The following is a 22,523-nucleotide window of genomic DNA, read 5'->3' on the forward strand; positions in this document are numbered from 1 at the left end:
CTGGCCCTATATGTTATATATATAAGACTTACAAAGTGACTATCAACTTTAAAAAAACTTGTATTACAAAATCAAGATAATACAATTTTATTTATTGAAAATTTGAATAAATGTTTAATATTTTTTTGTGTAATCTAGGGTGGGGACCAAGGGGTTGGTGTTTGGAAAACATCTGATCTTAAATGTCATGGATGAGTGTCATTTTATAGGCTTATTAGAGTGCTACTTTGTTAAGTGTCATCTTTCTTAAGTTTTTTTTTCATTTAATTTAGAAATTCCAAATATTGAAGGAAATATGGAAACAGCACGAGTAATAGATTTGATCCCTTGGATGGATTATGAGTTTCGGGTTATAGCAACAAACACATTAGGAATGGGAGACCCTAGTTCACCATCACCAAAAATTAAAACAAGAGGAGCTGGTATGTATAATACAACAAATTATTATTTGCTGTGTGTCCTAGAAGGTTATCAAAGGAAGTAATAATGCTCATTGTCTTCCAGAACTTGATGATCTAAAACTCTCTGCATTACCATTTAATGCTCAAAAATCCACCAAAGATTTTGTGTGATTTTATTTTTTTCTTTGCTGGCAAGAATTGTAATGATAACTAGATGTATTCGGTTACAGATTTTTTTTGTTGTTGTTGGGTTTTTTTTGGAGGGGGGTGGGGTTGTGTGTAATTGTGTTTCAGGGCTTGACAAATCCAGATAGCCAATGAGTTATATCACCTACAATTCTAGTTCAAGCTCTTGACATTTTGGATTCTTTAATATACATCTCTATTTAAAATCATGGCTCTCAGTAATATGATTATTCCTTAAGTGTCACACAAATTTGTCAACTCCTGTTCCAGTTTAACACTTTGCTAATTATTTGACACTATTTTAATGACACATATTGCTTGAAGGGCATTTATACACTTTACAATTATAAAATAAAATTTGAAATTATATTTAGTAAGAAAAAAGTTAGACTTTCATTATTTATTTTCTCCCATTTACTGTAATTTAATTCTGAAAATGTTGTGGACTTTCTAATTCATATTAGAATTGCAGATTACAGACTTAAAGGAACATGAAACCCAAAATGTTTATTTCATCATTCAGAGATCATACAATTTTAAACAACTTTTAACGTACTTCTATTATCTGATTTATACAAAAAATAAAGGTGAATACTAAACAAATGTGTACACTTAAAAACAATAACTACAGTCAGAAAAAATAAATAATATTAAGTGTATACATCCCCAATGAAAAATAATAGTAGAAACCCCCATGGTAAGGATATGTAGATAGTAAACTGTAGTGGTAGATCATAAAGAGGAAAAAATTGTAAAAAGGGATTTTTTCAGGACGTGATAGTAGTCACGTCCATATACCTTAGTTTGATATCTTCTTGCTTTTTCTATCTTAGCTCTGCCAGTATGTTTTTAAACACAGAGCTTACTTCTTTTTCCTAAGTGAGTAGGCAGGTTGGTAACTGCAGCTGTTTGCTACAGAGCTTTATAAAATAATCACCCAGAGTATTGCTGATGTCATGAGATGCAGGACATATGCAGGACACAGCAATGATGGTACAACTCTATTTTGTTGCAGAGCATAGCAATACACATCTAGTCAGGTTGATTGTACTAAACTAACTGCGACACAGACACCGGACCTAAGCCCCGCCCACATCCTAGTGACATCACATCCTGCTCTCATCACATCTTCCCCTTTTTCAAAGGCAAAGCATACATTTGCATATAATAAATAACAAGGTACACCAACAGGGTATACAACAACATTTTTGTTTTTTAACATTATAAAAACAGATAGATTAGAAAACATGAACAAATAAATTACATCCTGACTTGGACATCGGGGTAGACTACCCTAGTCCACAGTGACCATGGGATTATTCTGCCCATACTTCCGGGTCACTGTTCTAGCTAAAGTCAGTCCCTGTATCGGGCCGGAAGTTTCACCACTCTTCCGCTTGATGTAACTTTGCATGAACTGTCCTCTGATACAGAAGATGGTGAACAAGAGTCTGCTGGAGGCAAAGATATATCCCCGCTGTGATCTTGCTGAGGGGAAGGCACCTCTCTTAGAACAGGGGATCCCACCGGCGGTGGTACTGAGGTATCCGGTTCCAGACTCTCAGGTACAGGCTGAAGATGTCTTCGGTTACGGCGTGTAACCGTCCCTCCCTCTGTAAGGACTGTGTAAGACCTTGGTTCTGGAGAGCGGCCCACTACCGTAGCAGGCGTCTTCCATTTCTTCTCATCATCCAGTTTAATTCTGACACTTTGGCCCGCTTTCAGTTCCTGTAAAGGCCTGACAGAATGTCTCCTGTCGTAGAAGAAACGATAACCCTTTTTGGCCTCTTCATCCCTCCTAAGGACTTCGTCCCAAGGAACAGGGCCAGGCGGCTTGAAGACACCCACTGAGGGTAAAGTGGTGCGAATCTGGCGTCCTAGCATCAGCTGTGCCGGGCTAAACCCGGTGGCTTGAATGGGCGTCGCCCTGTATGACAAGAGGGCTAGGTACGGCTCAGATTGCTTTAGAATGAATTTTGTAGTTTGAACTGCCCTTTCAGCCATTCCGTTGGCCTGCGGATAATGTGGACTTGACATGGAATGTACAAAATCATATTCCCTGCTGAAAGCACTGAACTCTGTAGAAGCGAACTGCATACCATTATCACTCACCAGCTCCATTGGAATGCCCCAGCGGGCGAACAAGCTCTTCAGGCGAATGATAACGGCCTGACTTGTGATATCATTCAGGGGTGCAATTTCCAAATACCTGGAATAGTAGTCGATCACAACAAGAAACTTTTTCCCGTGCAGTTCACACAAATCAGCAGCTATTTTCTGCCACGGCCCCGCAAGCAGCGGAGTAGACATCAAGGGCTCCCTTCTCTGAGTAGGCCGGCGTTCCCAGCAAAAGGCACATTTAGACATGTGATTTGCAATGTCTGAGCTGATCCCAGGCCACCACACAGCTGTAGCTGCCCTTTCTCTGCACTTTGTAATGCCTAAGTGGCCATCGTGAATCCTGTTTAACATCTCTTTCCTCATGCTGACAGGAATTACAATGCGGTCTTGGAACAGCACCAACCCCTCCAGCTCCGTGAGCTGCGACCTCTCTGGCTGGTAAGCATTTAAAGACATCCAGGCTGCCCGGCTCTCGGGCCAGCCTTCTTTTATGTACCTTATAACTTCTTGCAGATCTGTGCCCAAATATGTCTCTTTCTTTATCTCTTCCAGTTTCCTTGAAGAAATGGACTTAGAGGCCAGAACTGAATCTACATACACTTTCACATCCGATTCTGTGGAGAATTCTTCAGCAGCAGCCAGCAGGAGCCTGGGTAGTGTATCTGCCACAACCAGTTGTTTCCCCGGCACATGCACTGCCTGAACATTGAACCTGAGCAGTCTCATTAAAAGTCTCTGGCATCTCAAGGGTGTTTTGTCAATATCATAAGAATTGATTAGAGGGACTAGCGGTTTGTGGTCAGTTTCCAGACTAAATTTCTCCAAACCCACTAGATAACGCTGAAAGCGCTCACAAAACTGCAGCCAGGCACTCTTTCTCAATTTGAGCGTATTTTGACTCCGCAGCCGTCAGTGTGCGGGAACAGTAGGCGATGGGCTGTAGTTTGTTGTCATTCAGCTGCAGGAGTGCAGCCCCAACCCATAACTGCTTGCATCAACACTAACCACAGTCTTTTTTGAAGGGTCGTAGAACCCCAGCACTGGGGCAGACCCCAGCAGGGACTTGGCGTGCTGAAAAGCATTTTCTTGTGAAGGTCCCCAGACCCAGGCAACGTCTTTCTTAAGCAACTCTGTAACAGGGTGTAAAACTGTTGATAAATCTGGAAGAAACTTGCCAACATAATTTACAAGACCCAATATCTGTCTCAGCTCATTTACATCAGAAGGGCTCTTCATCTGTTCAATAGCACGAATTTTCTCGGGGTCTGGCTTGATGCCATCCCCGTTGATTATATGCCCAAAGTAGCATAATTCAGTTTTCCTAAAATGACACTTTTCTTTATTCAGCTTCAGCCCAGACTCTTTGATAGCCTGTAGCACACAACTTAAACGCTGATCATGCTCCTCCACTGTAGACCCATACACTAGAATGTCGTCCATGACGACCGCTGAGCCCACGTGGTCACTCAGGAGAGAACTCATTTCCCTTTGAAAGATTTCAGGAGCGGAGGATATCCCAGAGGGGAGTCTGCAGAAGCAGAACCGACCTACCGGTGTGATAAAGGTAGTCAGTTTGCGGCACTTTGGATCCAGAAGCCAAAAGCCGCTAGAAGCGTCTAATGTGGAAAAGAACTTCGCCCCAGCCAACTTCGGAGCTATATCTTCTAATGTCGGCAGCACAAATCTCTCTCTCTTCACTGCCTCATTCAACCTTTTCAGGTCCACACAGATGCGCACCTTTCCGTTGTTCTTTGCAACTGGAACAATGGGGGCACACCAATCAGTCGCTTCAACAACCTCTTCAATAACCCCCATAGACTTCATGCGCATAAGCTCTTTCTCCACTTGAGGCATGAGCGGGAACGGAATTCTACGAGGAGTAGAAATACTGTATGGGACTACGTCACCTTTAAGTGCTATACGGACTGGTTTGCAATTCAGTAGGCCCAACTCGCCAAACATATCTTCGGAAATCTCATTCACTCTGGCCACGAGGCCCAAGTCACAGGCTGCTTTTCTGCTCAATAAGTTGTTAACACACTGACCTCGAATCACATGCACCCACATGGTGAACTTTCTTTGCTTGTACTCACAGCTGGAAAGAAATTTCCCCGCACAATCAATGCGGCCACCAGGACTATGGACATTTATAGTAACCTTCGCCAGCTGGTTTCGTAAATTCAGCAAAAGACATTACAGTGATATCTGCTCCTGTGTCAATCTTGAAATCAACTTTGTCTCCCATTACAGTAAAAGTAATTTTCCAATCTTCCTCCAAGCTTGGCCGTTCCACAACGGACCCCACAAAAGACACTTCCTGACCCTCCTGGTCACCATCCACCTGCATCTCCTTAATGTATTCAGTTTTACACACCACTTCAAAATGGCCCATTCTGTTACATTTTCTGCATCTTTTATCTCTGGCCGGGCATATCACACTCTGATCATGGGCGCTGTAGCACCGCGTGCATCGGGCATGTTGCGCCCATCCACTTCTAGGCCTTTCCAGTACTTTAGATCTACCGCTCACACTGTGCCTTTCACTAGCAGTTTTCCTAGACTGTTGCACTTCATCCACAATACTCTCAGACCTCAGATCAGCACTTTGTTTTTTCACCAGTTCACTCTGGCGGGCCATCCTAATAGCCCCATCTAACGTTAAATCAGGCTCTAACTGCAGCTTCAGTGAGACTTCAGCATCTGCAATTCCAATAACTATTCTGTCTCTGATTTGCTCTTCTTTAGCAACACCAAACTCACAGAATTCAGCTAGTTCATACAGGCTGCGCACAAATGACTCCACAGATTCTCCCACACGCTGATTTGTTTTGTGAAAACAAGCTCTCTCATGAATCACATTTCTTTTGGGCACAAAGTGGGCACTGAGTGTATCCATAACTATATCAAAGTTAAATTCTTCCCCTTCTTGGAAAGTAAAAGCATTGAACACTGGCTCCACATCCTTCCCCATAGAGTATAAAAGAGAATTAACTTGTACTTCACCACTCTCCTTGTTCAGTTTGGAAGCAATCCTGAAGCGCTGAAACTGCTGACGCCATGTGGGCCAAGCTGCAGGCTAAGAAAAGTCAAAAGGCTCAGGTGGGGTAAACTTTGACATTGTCATCATCAGAAACAGAAGCGTAGTCCAGAACTACTGACACCATGTCATGAGATGCAGGACATATGCAGGACACAGCAATGATGGTACAACTCTATTTTATTGCAGAGCATAGCAATACACATCTAGTCAGGTTGATTGTACTAAACTAACTGCGACACAGACACTGGACCTAAGCCCCGCCCACATCCTAGTGACATCACATCCTGCTCTCATCACAGCTGAGATATCAAATGGATACAATTCCATTATCTAAATTGCTTCATTCTCTTGGTATCCTTTGTTGAAGAAGCAGCAATGCACTACTGGGTGTTTAGCTGAAAGCTAATGACAAGAGGCATATAGATGCAACCACCCACCAATCAGCAGCTTCTGAGCCTACTAAACAAATTAAATTATAGAAACACTTTGGAAAGTTATTTAAAATTGCTTCCTCTATCTGCATCATGAAAGAAAAATATTGGGTTTCATGTCCCTTTAACACTGCTTTATATTGCCCACCCCGTGTTTGCACACTATAGTGACCTATTTATAACTGTTGTTAATTGGCCTCAGCAGAGAAGGAAACTAGGTTACAACATGGTGGACACCCATTGCTTTACGAACACTAGCATTTTACACTTTTTAAAAAAGCAATACATCTGTATATTATTTTCAGGGTATTCTTTGCTTTGAATGCATCAATTTATTTGGCATTTATAATATTTTCTTTAATATCCTTATGGTTCCACTATTCAAAATGTCTGCTTACATTGGGAATTAGCGACCATGTTTAATTATTTCTTACAGCTCCTATAATCGCTCCATCTGATGTCAACGGTGGAGGTGGCAGTGACCGAGAACTGACAGTAACATGGGTGGTAAGATGATAATTACATTGCATTGAAGTTGGAGTTTCATTATGTTTGCATATTTACAAAACATTGTGGTAATGCCCTGCTTTAAAATAAAAAAATGTAAAACACATTCTATTGAGATGCAGCAGTATGACCTGACAAATACAGATTTAACATTAAACCTGGGGAAGCAGGGGAAATAAAGGTTGCAAAAATGTGGCCTCTGCAATGATGCCTGTATATCATTACCGCCTGGCATTGCAATGTTCTGTTAACCCGCTGGAAGCATGAGAGGGCAGCAGATCAATTGAAATTAATGTTGATGCCCTCTTTGGTTTCTAATGGGTTAACCATGACCCTACCATATATGTAACCCTATTACTAAACCTAACTCTAACTCTGTATTTGACCCTACTCTTAACCATAATTCTAACTACCACAATATGGACACTCAACTGTAATTGAAATACTGCTGGTGAACTTTGCATCGTACATAGAAATGTGGTGGTAACACAGTAACACAAATTACGCTCCCAGTACAACAACTCCATCATACCCAAGAAATCCCTTAGCCCCTAAGTGATCCCTCCTCTGAACACCCCGAAAAAACAAATAGTTATTTTCCTGTTGTATTCCCGGTCCCGCCTCTGTCCTTTTAATCACCATAGTGAAGAAAAGAAGGGTTTACTTCTAACACTGAGCCCTTTCAAACCAAGTACCAAGTTGTTAACCAGTGAGAATTGCTGGAGAAAACTTTATTGAGATGAGAAAAACGACATTAAAGAAAAGGAACACTACAGATCCTGTTGCTGGGGTTAAAAGCAGCTGTAGATGTACTGGGAGGGAACTAGATCTAAACTGACATTTTTTTTTGTTTCTGTGAACCATATGAAAGAGCATCATTTAAACATGTTGATTTTTTGGAGTGTCTATAAGCAAATCAGCCTTTGTAGGAAGTGCATAACTGACGCTGGTATATTATTGTAAATTTAAATGTATACAGCTTTTACTTCAGATTTTTGTATGCAAAAAACAAAGCCCACTTGTTTCATTTTGCTCTTTCAGTTGGATACCATTGAATGGAAATTGTACCTTCACGATCTATTTCTGTTTGTATACGTTACTGTCGTATCTACGTAATACCTTAGTTTGTATTTTTATATTTATTTGCAGCCTTTGCCACGAGAATATCACTATGGAGATAATTTTGGCTATGAAGTTGCCTTTAAAACGTTTAACGTAAGGGAATGGCGAATAGTCACTGTAACCAGTTCTGAGAGTGGCCGTTACGTGCATAAAGAAGACTCAATAACCCCTGCTACACAGTTTCAAGTAAAAGTTAGAGCGTACAACAGAGAAGGACAAGGCCCATACAGCAGCACTGCCACCATTTACTCAGCTGAGGAAGGTAGGTTAATCACTGGAAAGTCATTTATATACATTTATGCATTGTACCTATCGTCAATGAAAGGAATACGAGACACAATGTTTTCTTTTGTGACAGAGCATACAGTTTTAAAAAAAGTTTCCAGTTTACTCCTTTTCTCAAATTTGCTTCGTTCCCATGCTGCTCTTTGTTGAAGAGATACATAGGTAAGTGTCTGGAGCACTAAATGGCAAGAAATTGTGTTGCCATCTAGTGCTTTGGCAAATAGATAACATTCTTGCAAAACTGTTACCATATAGTGCTCCAGACATGTTCTCGCTCCTGGGCTTAAGCTCCCTGCTTTTCAAGAAAAGACACCAACAGAAGGAAGAGAATTTGATAATAGAAGTAATTTAAAAATTCAGTTTCACTTCCTTTTTAGCAATAATATTTACACAGAAAAAATTAGGGCCAGATTTAAATGACCTTTTGCACTGATCAAGCAATCACTGTGTAGGAACATAAAGTCTGTAGGATGCACTCCAGTCTCTTTATGGGTAGTAGAAAAACCCTAGCTATCCAAGTGGCATAAAAATAGTCAATTATAGCTTGCAGGCTATGTCTATTGGAAAAATCAAATTAGCCAATAGGAATAAAAAAAAATAGCTGTATAATAGCTGTAAAATGCAGGAGAAGAGGCAAAAAGCAGTTCACAGTAAGAAAAGGACACTGCACGGCGCTATATCAAGATTTGGGATGCTGGGCAGACCTTTGACGGTAAATATACTTTTTTCTGTAACTATTTTTGATAGCTTAGGAGGTTTCAGGGGTTCTCAGGGGAAAGGATAGCTTTGGTTGGTATTTTGTATTGATTGTGTCCATGGGTAGTATTCAGTTTAAGCAGCGGTCTTAGGATAGGGTGAATAAAGGTGAGGGAGTATTGGGGTTTCCAACCATCTCTTATTTCCAAGGATCTCCCTTATTTACCCAAACATTTTTTACAGCCTCCCAGGCTCTCTTATGTATCTGTTCCTAGAACATTTTTCTCCCTTATTTTTTACAGCTTGCAAATTCCTTATTTCACACAATTAATTTTGTACATTTGTTCTAATGTAGCTGACATTTTCAATATATTTAAAACCCAAATGTGTTCTTTTATGATTCAGATAAAGCATAGAATTTTAAACTTTCTAATTTACTTCTATTATTAAATTGTCTTGTTCTTTTAATATCCTTTGTTGAAAAGCAGGGTCCTAAGCTTAGGCGTGTGCTTGTGTCTAGAGCACTATATTACTGATAATGATGTAGTCCAGCACCGGCTGCAACCCAAAACAGAGGGTACTCCTTAGAGTGACTGCCACACTCAGCAATAATGTTCCATAGAAAAATAAGGATAGCTCCTCTTTGATAAAAAATCCAAGTTTATTTAATTAGGCAGGATCAGACAGAAAGACCACAACGTTTCGGGGTCAACACCCCTTAGTCATGTGATAACAAACACTCATAACACACCTGTTTAAATAGGCTTAACCAGGTAATTAACCCCTTATATGCTTTCCAATGAACTAACTCATAAAGATATAGCCTTACTGACCTCTCCTGGCCAAGGGTGAAATGACATGCAAAATTAAAAACAAAGTATGAAAGTCTCAAAGGATATTTACATATCAACCTAGTCATATACAGTAATGTTGCATACAGAAAACATCATCAATTGACATCTTATTAAATGGTTACATCTTATAGTTCACTTTGCAACTGTTGAAATTACATTTTTAAATTTTAAATTACACCTGACCCCAAAATCACACATTATAGGGATTAACCCTGTATATATATACCGTTATAGTTACCCCTACCTAAAGGGGAAAAAACATGGTCATAGAAAGGACAGAGAGTGATAACTCATTGACCCAGAGCATGTTTAAATATAGCGGAATACCAACATGAATGGACAGCACATCAGTAGAAAACAGACCAATCAATTTCTCTGTTTATCCCCTTCGGTTCCAGGGTATCTAGTTTAAAAATCCAATAGGATTCACGCTGCTTTAATAACAGTACTCTGTTACCACCACGTCTTGGTGTCTTGATGTGATCGATAACCTGAAACCGAAGTTGACTCACATGATGTCCAGCTGTCAAAAAGTGATGTGCTACAGGGGCAGTTACTACTTTACATCTTATGTTACTCTTGTGTTCCGTAATACGGTCACCTACTCATCTGGTAGACTCGCCTACATAGGCCTGCCCACAAGGACATTTAATCAAATAAATGACGAAGTTGGTATTACAGGTGTAATAATCCCTAAACTTGAACTTATGTCCAGTCTGAGGATGCACAAAGTATGGACTCTTGATAATGGATCCACAGTTGACACAGCCCAAACAGGGGAAACATCTCAGATTTTTCTTGGTAATGTATCCCTGTTGGGGAGACCTGCCAGGACCAACATCAGCTTTAATTAGTAAATCTTTTAAGCTTTTATTTTGTTTATAAGCTGGCATCGGATACTGGCGGAACTCCTCAACATAGGGTATACAATTCTGTAGGATACCCCAATGTTTGCGAATAATGCGTGTGATATGCTGGCTCTGTCTGCAGTAACTAGAGACAAAAACTAATCTCTTTTCCCTTTTGTGAGGGGGTTTAGGTTTAAACAATTAAAGACTGGACATAAGGTCAAGTTTAGGGATTATTACACCTGTAATACCAACTTCGTCATTTATTTTATTAAATGTCCTTGTGGGCGGGCCTATGTAGGCAAGTCTACCAGACGAGTAGGTGACCGTATTATGGAACACAAGAGTAACATCAGATGTAAAGTAGTAACTGCCCCTGTAGCACATCACTTTTTGACAGCTGGACATCATGTGAGTCAACTTCGGTTCCAGGTTATCGATCACATCAAGACACCAAGACGTGGTGGTAACAGAGTACTGTTATTAAAGCAGCGTGAATCCTATTGGATTTTTAAACTAGATACCCTGGAACCGAAGGGGATGAACAGAGAAATTGATTGGTCTGTTTTCTACTGATGTGCTGTCCATTCATGTTGGTATTCCGCTATATTTAAACATGCTCTGGGTCAATGAGTTATCACTCTCTGTCCTTTCTATGACCATGTTTTTTCCCCTTTAGGTAGGGGTAACTATAACGGTATATATATACAGGGTAAATCCCTATAATGTGGAATTTTGGGGTCAGGTATAATTTAAAATTTAAAAATTTAATTTCAACAGTTGCAAAGTGAACTACAAGATGTAACCATTTAATAAGATATCAATTGATTATGTTTTCTGTATGCAACATTACTGTATATGACTAGGTTGATATGTAAATATCCTTTGAGGCTTTCATACTTTGTTTTTAATTTTGCACGTCATTTCACCCTTGGCCAATAGAGGTCAGTAAGGCTATATCTTTATGAGTTAGTTTCATTGGAAAGCATATAAGGGGTTAATTACCTGGTTAAGCCTATTTAAACAGGTGTGTTATGAGTGTTTGTTATCACATGACTAAGGGGTGTTGACCCCGAAACGTTGTGGTCTTTCTGTCTGATCCTGCTTAATTAAATAAATTTGGATTTTTTTATCAAAGAGGAGCTATCCTTATTTTTCTATGGAACTCTAGAGCACTATATGTCAGCAGTTTTGTAAGAATGCTATCCATATGCAAGAGCAATACGTGGCAGCGCAATTTCCTGACATGTAGTGCTCCAGACCCTACTTAGGTATCTCTTCAACAAAGAATACCATGGCAAGGACGCAAATCATAGATGTAAATTTGAAACTTTTTTCAAATTGTATGTTCTCAATTACAAAAATAATGTTTTTGGGTTTCATATCCCTTTAATTGCTTTACTCCCACAGTGCCTTAAATTAAAAAAATAATTATATCATGATTCAGATAGTGCATACACTTTTAACTTCAACAAAGAATACAATGGGAACAAAGCAAATTTGATAAAAGGAGTAAATTGGAAACTTTTTATTTTAATTGAATGGTTTCATAACCTTTTAAACTAGACTGTGTGGATGAAGATGATTTATATGAAGAAGAAAGTTTTTTTCTGTAACTCATTTATCATTTGTCGATTTTCTTCATGAAATTTGTTGATTCCTAAGTAATTTTCCTCAAAGCATACCTAGCGACTCTTTCATTAGAAAGTCCTCGGCTGTATTTAGGGTAGGAGTCAATTAAGGTGGAAGGTCTTACGGTAGGTATCAGTGTATATAGTGGATTGGAGAGGTCCACTGGGGGGATAATTGATGAGAGTTGTGTAGGTCACTAGGTTATTAGTAGAGGAAGGGTTATTTTGATGGTGGGTTGAGGTGGTTAATAGGATTTAGTGGTTAGGAGCTTTAGGAGAGAGGTTTAATTGCATTTTTGTATGCGTGATGTTTGTGGTGAAGTTGGGGGAGGTGAGCAGAAGAGAAACTGTTCTGTGACAGCATCTCCTTCCCCAACAGAAGAAGATAGGGTATTGTTGCCGAGTTGGGCCGAGATGCTAGTCCACCTTCTGATCAGGCATCCTAATCATAGCCAGTTTTGGTAGTATGTTAGCCTTCCCATGGGATAGGAGACCGGTTTGAGTAGCTTCTTGGGCATGGGGCTTTTTGGAGTGGTAATACATAACTGGCTTTGAAACTGTTAGGAAGTTGGACAAGCACTGCTGGGCTATATACATTTTATATTATGTTTGTGCTGAAGTTTTATGGTATTTATGTTATGTTTAAAAATATATACTTAATTATACTTAAAGGGACATTCCGGTCAAATTATAAATGCACATAGATTAATTACATCTTTGAATAGAAATATATGTGCAATATACATGTATTAGCACAAATGCTTCTAGTACAAGTTATCACTGTTTTAGTGTTAACATTTTTCTCTCCACATGCACGTGAAGCATAGCTAGATATTGTCACTGCACCTATATTTTAAATATTGCAGCTGCTCAGATCATCAGTGGGGCTTGTATCATGTCAGCAATTAACAAATTGAGTCATTGCCAGATGGTACTTGCACCTTAGGCTCTCTGAGCAAGTGCTTTGTTTAAAATGCTGGTGCACGGTGCATATTTAAATACACTTTTGTAACAACTATAGCTTTTATTAGAAGCATTTTAGCTAATACATGTATATTACAAAAATGCTTCTGTTCAATGCTTGAATGCACCCATGTGGTTTCCAATTTTGTCTGGAATATCCCTTTAATTAACATGATGTGGCCATATTTATTACCAAAGAATGTGTGTTTAATTGGGGTATGGTTTTGAGTATTTGCATTTATAATGTGCAAGATGTTTTATAAAATGCTATAAAGTTAGATTTTTTTTTCATAAGATTGTGTTATTTTTTGTTTTGTTGTTGTTTTTTTTCAGTTCCAAAAGAAATCCCTACAAGAGTCACAATCAATGTTTTATCATCCTCTGAAGTTACAGTGTCATGGCAACCGGTCGCCAAAGAATCTATTGAAGGGTATCGGGTAAGTTTCAGAATTACATGATCACAAACAGATCTCTGAAAGTCACAACAGTTATGCTGACTGTTAAAGCACCAACATCAGTATATGGCTACACTCTAAATACCATAATAAAAAATCTTCCACATGCATTAGGAAAGTTGCCAAAAAGCTTTATAGTAAACTCATAGCGCATATCAGCAACAAAGTACAGCATTGGCAAATAAATGTTTTAAAATAATTTACCAGATTACTTGTGGAGCGCTAACAGTTACGCTCGAGCAATAAGGGGTACATCACAAGTGTTTGTGTGTGTGATTGAGAATGATTACCGCGTCCTTCATTGAAAGTAAACAAGATTATTCAAGCTCAATTAAAGTTCATGCGCATCGGGATATTGCAACCTCAGAGCTCTTGTTAACTGTTTTGCGATACAAAAAGTCTCACAAAATACATCAAAAATACAATACAATTTAAAGTTACACTCATAGTAACACTGTCTACTAAAAATTATTTAAAAAAATATTGCACAAAAAAGTTATAAGGGCATAAAGAAATTAGGACTCATGCAAGCAAAGGGCTTTAAAACTGAGATACATACATATACTGTACGTCTAAAGATGGATATGTATGTAAATATAAGTATATATATATATATATATATGTGTGTGTAAATATATATTTATATGTGTATATTTGTATTTACAAACTTATATATATATACACAAGTTCTGGGTTCCAAGCACTCACTGTATTGGTGAATTGTGTGGGTGCTCTCTATGATAGATAGGTAGAAACTTCAAAGAAAAAAGAGGCACTCACAGGGCTTAGTAAACATTAGTTGTATTAGTGTTTCATCAATAAAGTTTCAGGCCTAGATTTAGAGTTCGGCGGTAGCCGTCAAAACCAGCGTTAGAGGCTCCTAACGCTGGTTTTGGCCGCCCGCTGGTATTTGGAGTCAGTGATTAAAGGGTCTAACGCTCACTTTACAGCCGCGACTTTTCCATACCGCAGATCCCCCTACGCCATTTGCGTAGCCTATCTTTTCAATGGGATCTTTCTAACGCTGGTATTTAGAGTCGTTTCTGCAGTGAGCGTTAGAGCTCTAACGACAAGATTCCAGCCGCCTGAAAAAAGCAGGAGTTAAGAGCTTTCTGGCTAACGCCGGTTTATAAAGCTCTTAACTACTGTACCCTAAAGTACACTAACACCCATAAACTACCTATGTACCCCTAAACTGAGGTCCCCCCACATCGCCGCCACTCGATTAAAATTTTTAACCCCTAATCTGCCGACCGCCACCTACGTTATACTTATGTACCCCTAATCTGCTGCCCCTAACCCCGCCGACCCCTATATTATATTTATTAACCCCTAACTTGCCCCCCACAACGTCGCCGCAAGCTACTTAAAATAATTAACCCCTAATCTTCCGACCGCAAATCGCCGCCACCTACGTTATCGCTATGTACCCCTAATCTGCTGCCCCTAACTTCGCCGACCCCTATGTTATATTTATTAACCCCTAATCTGCCCCCCACAACGTCGCCTCCACCTGCCTACACTTATTAACCCCTAATCTGCCGAGCGGACCTGAGCGCTACTATAATAAAGTTATTAACCCCTAATCCGCCTCACTAACCCTATCATAAATAGTATTAACCCCTAATCTGCCCTCCCTAACATCGCCGACACCTACCTTCAATTATTAACCCCTAATCTGCCGACCGGAGCTCACCGCTATTCTAATAAATGTATTAACCCCTAAAGCTAAGTCTAACCCTAACACTAACACCCCCCTAAGTTAAATATAATTTTTATCTAACGAAATAAATTAACTCTTATTAAATAAATGATTCCTATTTAAAGCTAAATACTTACCTGTAAAATAAATCCTACTATAGCTACAATATAAATTATAATTATATTATAGCTATTTTAGGATTAATATTTATTTTACAGGCAACTTTGTAATTATTTTAACCAGGTACAATAGCTATTAAATAGTTAAGAACTATTTAATAGTTACCTAGTTAAAATAATAACAAATTTACCTGTAAAATAAATCCTAACCTAAGATATAATTAAACCTAACACTACCCTATCAATAAAATAATTAAATAAACTACCTACAATTACCTACAATTAACCTAACACTACACTATCAATAAATTAATTAAACACAATTGCTACAAATAAATACAATTAAATAAACTATCTAAAGTACAAAAAATAAAAAAGAACTAAGTTACAGAAAATAAAAAAATATTTACAAACATAAGAAAAATATTACAACAATTTTAAACTAATTACACCTACTCTAAGCCCCCTAATAAAATAACAAAGACCCCCAAAATAAAAAATTCCCTACCCTATTCTAAAATACAAAAATTACAAGCTCTTTTACCTTACCAGCCCTGAACAGGGCCCTTTGCGGGGCATGCCCCAAGAATTTCAGCTCTTTTGCCTGTAAAAAAAAAACATACAATACCCCCCCCCCAACATTACAACCCACCACCCACATACCCCTAATCTAACCCAAACCCCCTTAAATAAACCTAACACTAATCTCCTGAAGATCTTCCTACCTTGTCTTCACCATCCAGGTATCACCGATCCGTCCTGGCTCCAAGATCTTCATCCAACCCAAGCGGGGGTTGGCGATCCATAATCCGGTGCTCCAAAGTCTTCCTCCTATCCGGCAAGAAGAGGACATCCGGACCGGCAAACATCTTCTCCAAGCGGCATCTTCTATGTTCTTCCATCCGATGACGACCGGCTCCATCTTGAAGACCTCCAGCGCGGATCCATCCTCTTCTTCCGACGACTAGACGACGAATGACGGTTCCTTTAAGGGACGTCATCCAAGATGGCGTCCCTCGAATTCCGATTGGATGATAGGATTCTATCAGCCAATCGGAATTAAGGTAGGAATTTTCTGATTGGCTGATGGAATCAGCCAATCAGAATCAAGTTCAATCCGATTGGCTGATCCAATCAGCCAATCAGATTGAGCTCGCATTCTATTGGCTGTACCGGATAGGAGGAAGACTTTGGAGCACCGGATTATGGATCGCCAACCCCCGCTTGGGTTGGATGAAGATCTTGGAGCCAGGACGGATCGGTGATACCTGGATGGTGAAGACAAGGTAGGAAGATCTTCAGGGGATTAGTGTTAGGTTTATTTAAGGGGGTTTGGGTTAGATTAGGGGTATGTGGGTGGTGGGTTGTAATGTTGGGGGGGGGGTATTGTATGTTTTTTTTTACAGGCAAAAGAGCTGAAATTCTTGGGGCATGCCCCGCAAAGGGCCCTGTTCAGGGCTGGTAAGGTAAAAGAGCTTGTAATTTTTGTATTTTAGAATAGGGTAGGGAATTTTTTATTTTGGGGGTCTTTGTTATTTTATTAGGGGGCTTAGAGTAGGTGTAATTAGTTTAAAATTGTTGTAATATTTTTCTTATGTTTGTAAATATTTTTTTATTTTCTGTAACTTAGTTCTTTTTTATTTTTTGTACTTTAGATAGTTTATTTAATTGTATTTATTTGTAGCAATTGTGTTTAATTAATTTATTGATAGTGTAGTGTTAGGTTAATTGTAGGTAATTGTAGGTAGTTTATTTAATTATTTTATTGATAGGGTAGTGTTAGGTTTAATTATATCTTAGGTTAGGATTTATTTTACAGGTAAATTTGTTATTATTTTAACTAGGTAACTATTAAATAGTTCTTAACTATTTAATAGCTATTGTACCTGGTTAAAATAATTACAAAGTTGCCTGTAAAATAAATATTAATCCTAAAATAGCTATAATATAAATGTAATTTATATTGTAGCTATATTAGGATTTATTTTACAGGTAAGTATTTAGCTTTAAATAGGAATCATTTATTTAATAAGAGTTAATTTATTTCGTTAGATAAAAATTATATTTAACTTAGGGGGGTGTTAGTGTTAGGGTTAGACTTAGCTTTAGGGGTTAATACATTTATTAGAATAGCGGTGAGCTCCGGTCGGCAGATTAGGGGTTAATAATTGAAGGTAGGTGTCGGCGATGTTAGGGAGGGCAGATTAGGGGTTAATACTATTTATGATAGGGTTAGTGAGGCGGATTAGGGGTTAATAACTTTATTATAGTAGCGCTCAGGTCCGCTCGGCAGATTAGGGGTTAATAAGTGTAGGTAGGTGGAGGCGACGTTGTGGGGGGCAGATTAGGGGTTAATAAATATAACATAGGGGTCGGCGATGTTAGGGCAGCAGATTAGGGGTACATAGGGATAACGTAGGTGGCGGCGGTTTACGGAGCGGCAGATTAGGGGTTAAAAGTGTAATGCAGGGGTCAGCGATAGCGGGGGCGGCAGATTAGGGGTTAATAAGTGTAAGGCTAGGGGTGTTTAGACTCGGGGTACATGTTAGAGTGTTAGGTGCAGACGTAGGAAGTGTTTCCCCATAGGAAACAATGGGGCTGCGTTAGGAGCTGAACGCTGCTTTTTTGCAGGTGTTAGGTTTTTTTTAAGCTCAAACAGCCCCATTGTTTCCTATGGGAGAATCGTGCACGAGCACGTTTTTGAGGCCGGCCGCGTCCGTAAGCAACTCTGGTATCGAGAGTTGCATTTGCGGTAAAAATGCTCTACGCTCCTTTTTTGGAGCCTAACGCAGCATTTGTTTGAACTCTCGATACCAGAGTTAAATTTATGGTGCGGCCAGAAAAAAACCCGCGGAGCGTTAACAGCCCTTTTACCGCCAAACTCCAAATCTAGCCGTCAGTCAGCATTTCGGGCCTCACAGGGACCTTTGTCAAGACTGTTTCGTAATCCGCTGAACATACCACACGCATACAGATTACGAAACAGTCTTGGCAAAGGTCCCTGTGAGGACCGAAACGTTGACTGAAACTTTATTGATGAAACACTAATAAAACTAATGTTTACTAAGCCCTGTAAGTGCCTCTTTTTTCTTTGAAGTTTATATATACAGGTGGCCCTAATTTTACAACGGTTCAATTTACACCGTTTCAGAATAACAACCTTTTTTTCCAGTCATGTGACTGCTATTGAAAAGCATTGAGAAGCAGTGCATTTATTAAAATAGCCAGTAGGTGGAGCTGTCCGCTTCTGTTGCAGCAAAGCCAAGCAAGCTGAAATTAATCAGTTTAACCAGACCTGAGCTATTGAGCAGATTTCAAAGGAACAAGATCTTCCTGTCTATAAATCAGTCCCGACTGGAATGCATAGAAAGAACTGTTTGCAGAAAAATGCAAGTGAAGTCTGTGTTGTGTGATTATTTTATTAGGTTTATAATGCTGTTTAGCAAATGTTTTTGTTCATTTAACTTAGTTTAATTATATATTTAGTGTTGTGTGATTATTTTATTAGGTTTATAATGCTGTCTAGCATTTAAAAGCTTTAAAAATAATGTATTAAGTGTTACTTATGACAATTTTGAGAGGGGACTGGAACCTACCTCCCTCACTTCCCATTGACTTACATTATAAACTGGGGTTCAATTTACAACGGTTTCGATTTACAACCATTCCTTCTGGAACCTAACCCCGGCGTAAACTGAGGGCTACCTGTATGTATATATATATATATACTGTATATATATATATATATATATATATATATATATATATATATATACATATAAACACATAAATACTGATGTACACATATATAGGCATAAGCATATACAGAATTGCATTCAATCCCGTTGGAATTAAAGGGACAGCAAGTCATTATTAGACATTCATGATTTAGACAGAGCATACAGTTTTAAATAACTTTCCAATTTACTTCTATTATTTTATTTGCTTCCTTCTCTTGTTATCCTTTGCTGAATGGTTTTTCTAGGTAAGCTCAGGAGCAGCAAATAACCTAGGTTCTAGCTGCTGATTGGTGGCTGCATATATATACCGATTGTCATTTGCTCACCCATGTGTTCAGTTAGAAACCAGTACTGCACTTCTGCTCCTTCAACAAATGATACCAAGGGAATTAAGCAAATTTGATAATAGAAGTAAACTGGAAAGCTATTTAAAATTGTATGTTCTACCTAAACCATGAAAGAAAATGTTTGGGTTTCATGTTCCTTTAAGTTGATGAACACGTGTATAAACATATTGCAATATTCATTTTTAATAAAGGTTTTAACTATGTATTTACTGTAAATATTTCACATTCCTTTGTTCTGTACATAGCAGAATGTGTTCTAAGTATTTTTAGATATTCCTATATATCTGTATATTTACCTATATATAATTATCTCTATATATAGGTATACATATATATAAAACCAAATTCTATTAGATATACTGTATATAGAAATGTGTATTTATGAATAAATAGAACATATTTTTGTATGCAGAGAATGTTGGAATGGGAAAAATTCATATTTTCATGTTGGGTTAGCACACATGAGAATATGCAATCAGGTTTGCACCCGAGTAGGGTGTTAGATTTTTTGTTATCTTTTGATTTCTATGGGGGAATACGTAAACGCGCACGCTATCTTCTAAGTTCAGCTTTTTATACTCGTTGTGTTAGCGTGTGAGCGAAAACAGTTTACTTTCAACTTATAATATGAGTGCAATCCGGCGGTCGTAAAAAGCTTACTTCTAGCGCAGTTAATGCTCGAGCGGGAGTGTTAAATAACGCTCCACTCCAAATCTAGCCCTGTATCTTCTCCTTTACTGTGGCCGATTAGGAACAGATGTAAGTGAGAATATGCTCTGATCTGACCAATCATTGTATAGACTGTTGCAATAATCATACTTAGGTAAGATAGAGTTTCTTTAGAGGGAGTGGAAATATAACAATATTCAGAGGCATTTAACATCAAACCAGACAAAACAAATAGTTATTGCTCATTGTGATGTTATTTTATTATCCTTAATTAAACATATTAAAGGATAGTAAATGCTGAGTTGAGACGCAGCTCCTTTATGAAACAACAAAGCCAGTACAATTTTTCCAAAAGCATAGAATATATTAAGAATACCCTTTTTTTTTTTTTTTTTTTTTTTTGTCTGTTTACATATAATATGAAGTATCTATGAGGGTAAGAAGAAAAAGGGAAGGAAACGAGTTTATGAGAGGAGGATAAAGGAGGAAAGAGAGAAAAAGTGCTTGCTCCAATGCCTAATTCAGTTCATGACGCATCCAACTGTCGGGATCAAAGCTATATCAAAATACTATAGTGATGGATTAGCTAGGTTATGGGTTGTCTCGCTTAATATAAGATTCCCAAGTGGCCATCATTTCCGGATACACATCCATTTTATTATTTTTAATATAAAAATATTCTTCCAGTTCCAGAAATCCTGAAACTTTGCGTGACCACATGTCGAGAGTTGGGGCCATTTTACTTTTCCAGTTCTTTACAATTAAGAACTTAACACTATTTGACAGTATATTGAATAAATGTTTGTGAGGTTTATGTCTAATTTTGGGGGTTTTACACAACAGCCAAATCAAGGGGTCTAAAGAGCTTTTCTTACTCTTTAACCTAGCAATGATTAACTTTACCACACGTAACATAAATAATTTTCTTTTTAGAAATGGAAATTTAGGCCTAGATTTAGAGTTTGGCGTTAGCCGTGAAAACCAGCGTTAGAGGCTCCTAACGCTGGTTTTAGGCTACCGCCGGTATTTGGAGTCACTCAAAATAGGGTCTAACGCTCACTTTTCAGCCGCGCGGAACAGCCAATAGATTGCGAGCTCAATCTGATTGGCTGATTGAATCAGCCAATCGGATTGAACTTGAATCTGATTGGCTGATTCCATCAGCCAATCAGAATATTCCTACCTTAATTCCGATTGGCTGATAGAATCCTATCAGCCAATCGGAATTCGAGGGACGCCATCTTGGATGACGTCCCTTAAAGGAACCGTCATTCGTCGTTAGTCCGTCGGGCCAGCAGGATGTTCCGCGTCGGAGGTCTGCAAGATGGATCCGGAAGAAAGAAGATTGAAGATGCCGTTGATAGAAGACTTCATCCGGATCATGGACCTCTTCAGCTCCCGCTTGGATGAAGACTTCATCCGGATCATGGACCTCTTCAGCCCCCCGCTTGGGCTTGGATCAGGACATCGGAGGAGCTCTTCAGGACGGATCGGTGAACCTGGTATGGTGAAGATAAGGTAGGAAGATCTTCAGGGGCTTAGTGTTAGGTTTATTTAAGGGGGGTTTGGGTTAGATTAGGGGTATGTGGGTGGTGGGTTGTAATGTTGGGGGGGGGTATTGTATGTTTTTTTTACAGGCAAAAGAGCTGTATTTCTTGGGGCATGCCCCGAAAAGGGCCCTGTTCGGGGCTGGTAAGGTAAAAGAGCTTTGAACTTTAGTTATTTAGAATAGGGTAGGGCATTTTTTTATTTTGGGGGGCATTGTTATTTTATTAGGGGGCTTAGAGTAGGTGTAATTAGTTTAAAATTGTTGTAATATTTTTCTTATGTTTGTAAATATTTTTTTATTTTTTGTAACTTAGTTCTTTTTTATTTTTTGTACTTTAGCTAGTTTATTTAATTGTATTTATTTGTAGGAATTGTATTTAATTAATTTATTGATAGTGTAGTGTTAGGTTAATTGTAGGTAATTGTAGGTAGTTTATTTAATTAATTTATTGATAGTATAGTGTTAGGTTTAATTGTAACTTAGGTTAGGATTTCTTTTACAGGTAAATTTGTAATTATTTTAACTAATTTAGCTATTGTACCTGGTTAAAATAAATACAAAGTTACCTGTAAAATAAATATTAATCCTAAAATAGCTATAATATAATTATAATTTATATTGTAGCTATATTAGGATTTATTTTACAGGTAAGTATTTAGCTTTAATTAGGAATAATTTATTTAATAAGAGTTAATTAATTTCGTTAGATTAAAATTATATTTAATTTAGGGGGGGTGTTAGCGTTAGGGTTAGACTTAGCTTTAGGGGTTAATACATTTATTAGAATAGCAATGAGCTCCGGTCGGCAGATTAGGGGTTAATAATTGAAGTTAGGTGTCGGCGATGTTAGGGAGGGC

At 38.4% G+C, this 22,523-nt stretch overlaps 1 protein-coding gene across 1 annotated transcript in view; it reads left to right on the forward strand.

Annotated features, from left to right (window-relative positions):
• CNTN1 (contactin 1) overlaps nucleotides 1-22,523 on the forward strand; it is a 542,533-nt gene that overhangs the window by 482,561 nt on the left and 37,449 nt on the right. The window contains exons 17-20 of the mRNA XM_053716725.1: nucleotides 273-422; nucleotides 6,616-6,686; nucleotides 7,836-8,070; nucleotides 13,419-13,522. Of these exons, the coding sequence (XP_053572700.1) occupies nucleotides 273-422; nucleotides 6,616-6,686; nucleotides 7,836-8,070; nucleotides 13,419-13,522 (560 nt within the window). The remainder of the gene's footprint in view (nucleotides 1-272; nucleotides 423-6,615; nucleotides 6,687-7,835; nucleotides 8,071-13,418; nucleotides 13,523-22,523) is intronic.

The sequence above is a fragment of the Bombina bombina genome, chromosome 6 (assembly GCF_027579735.1).
Source record: "Bombina bombina isolate aBomBom1 chromosome 6, aBomBom1.pri, whole genome shotgun sequence".
Classification (NCBI taxonomy): Eukaryota; Metazoa; Chordata; class Amphibia; order Anura; family Bombinatoridae; genus Bombina; species Bombina bombina.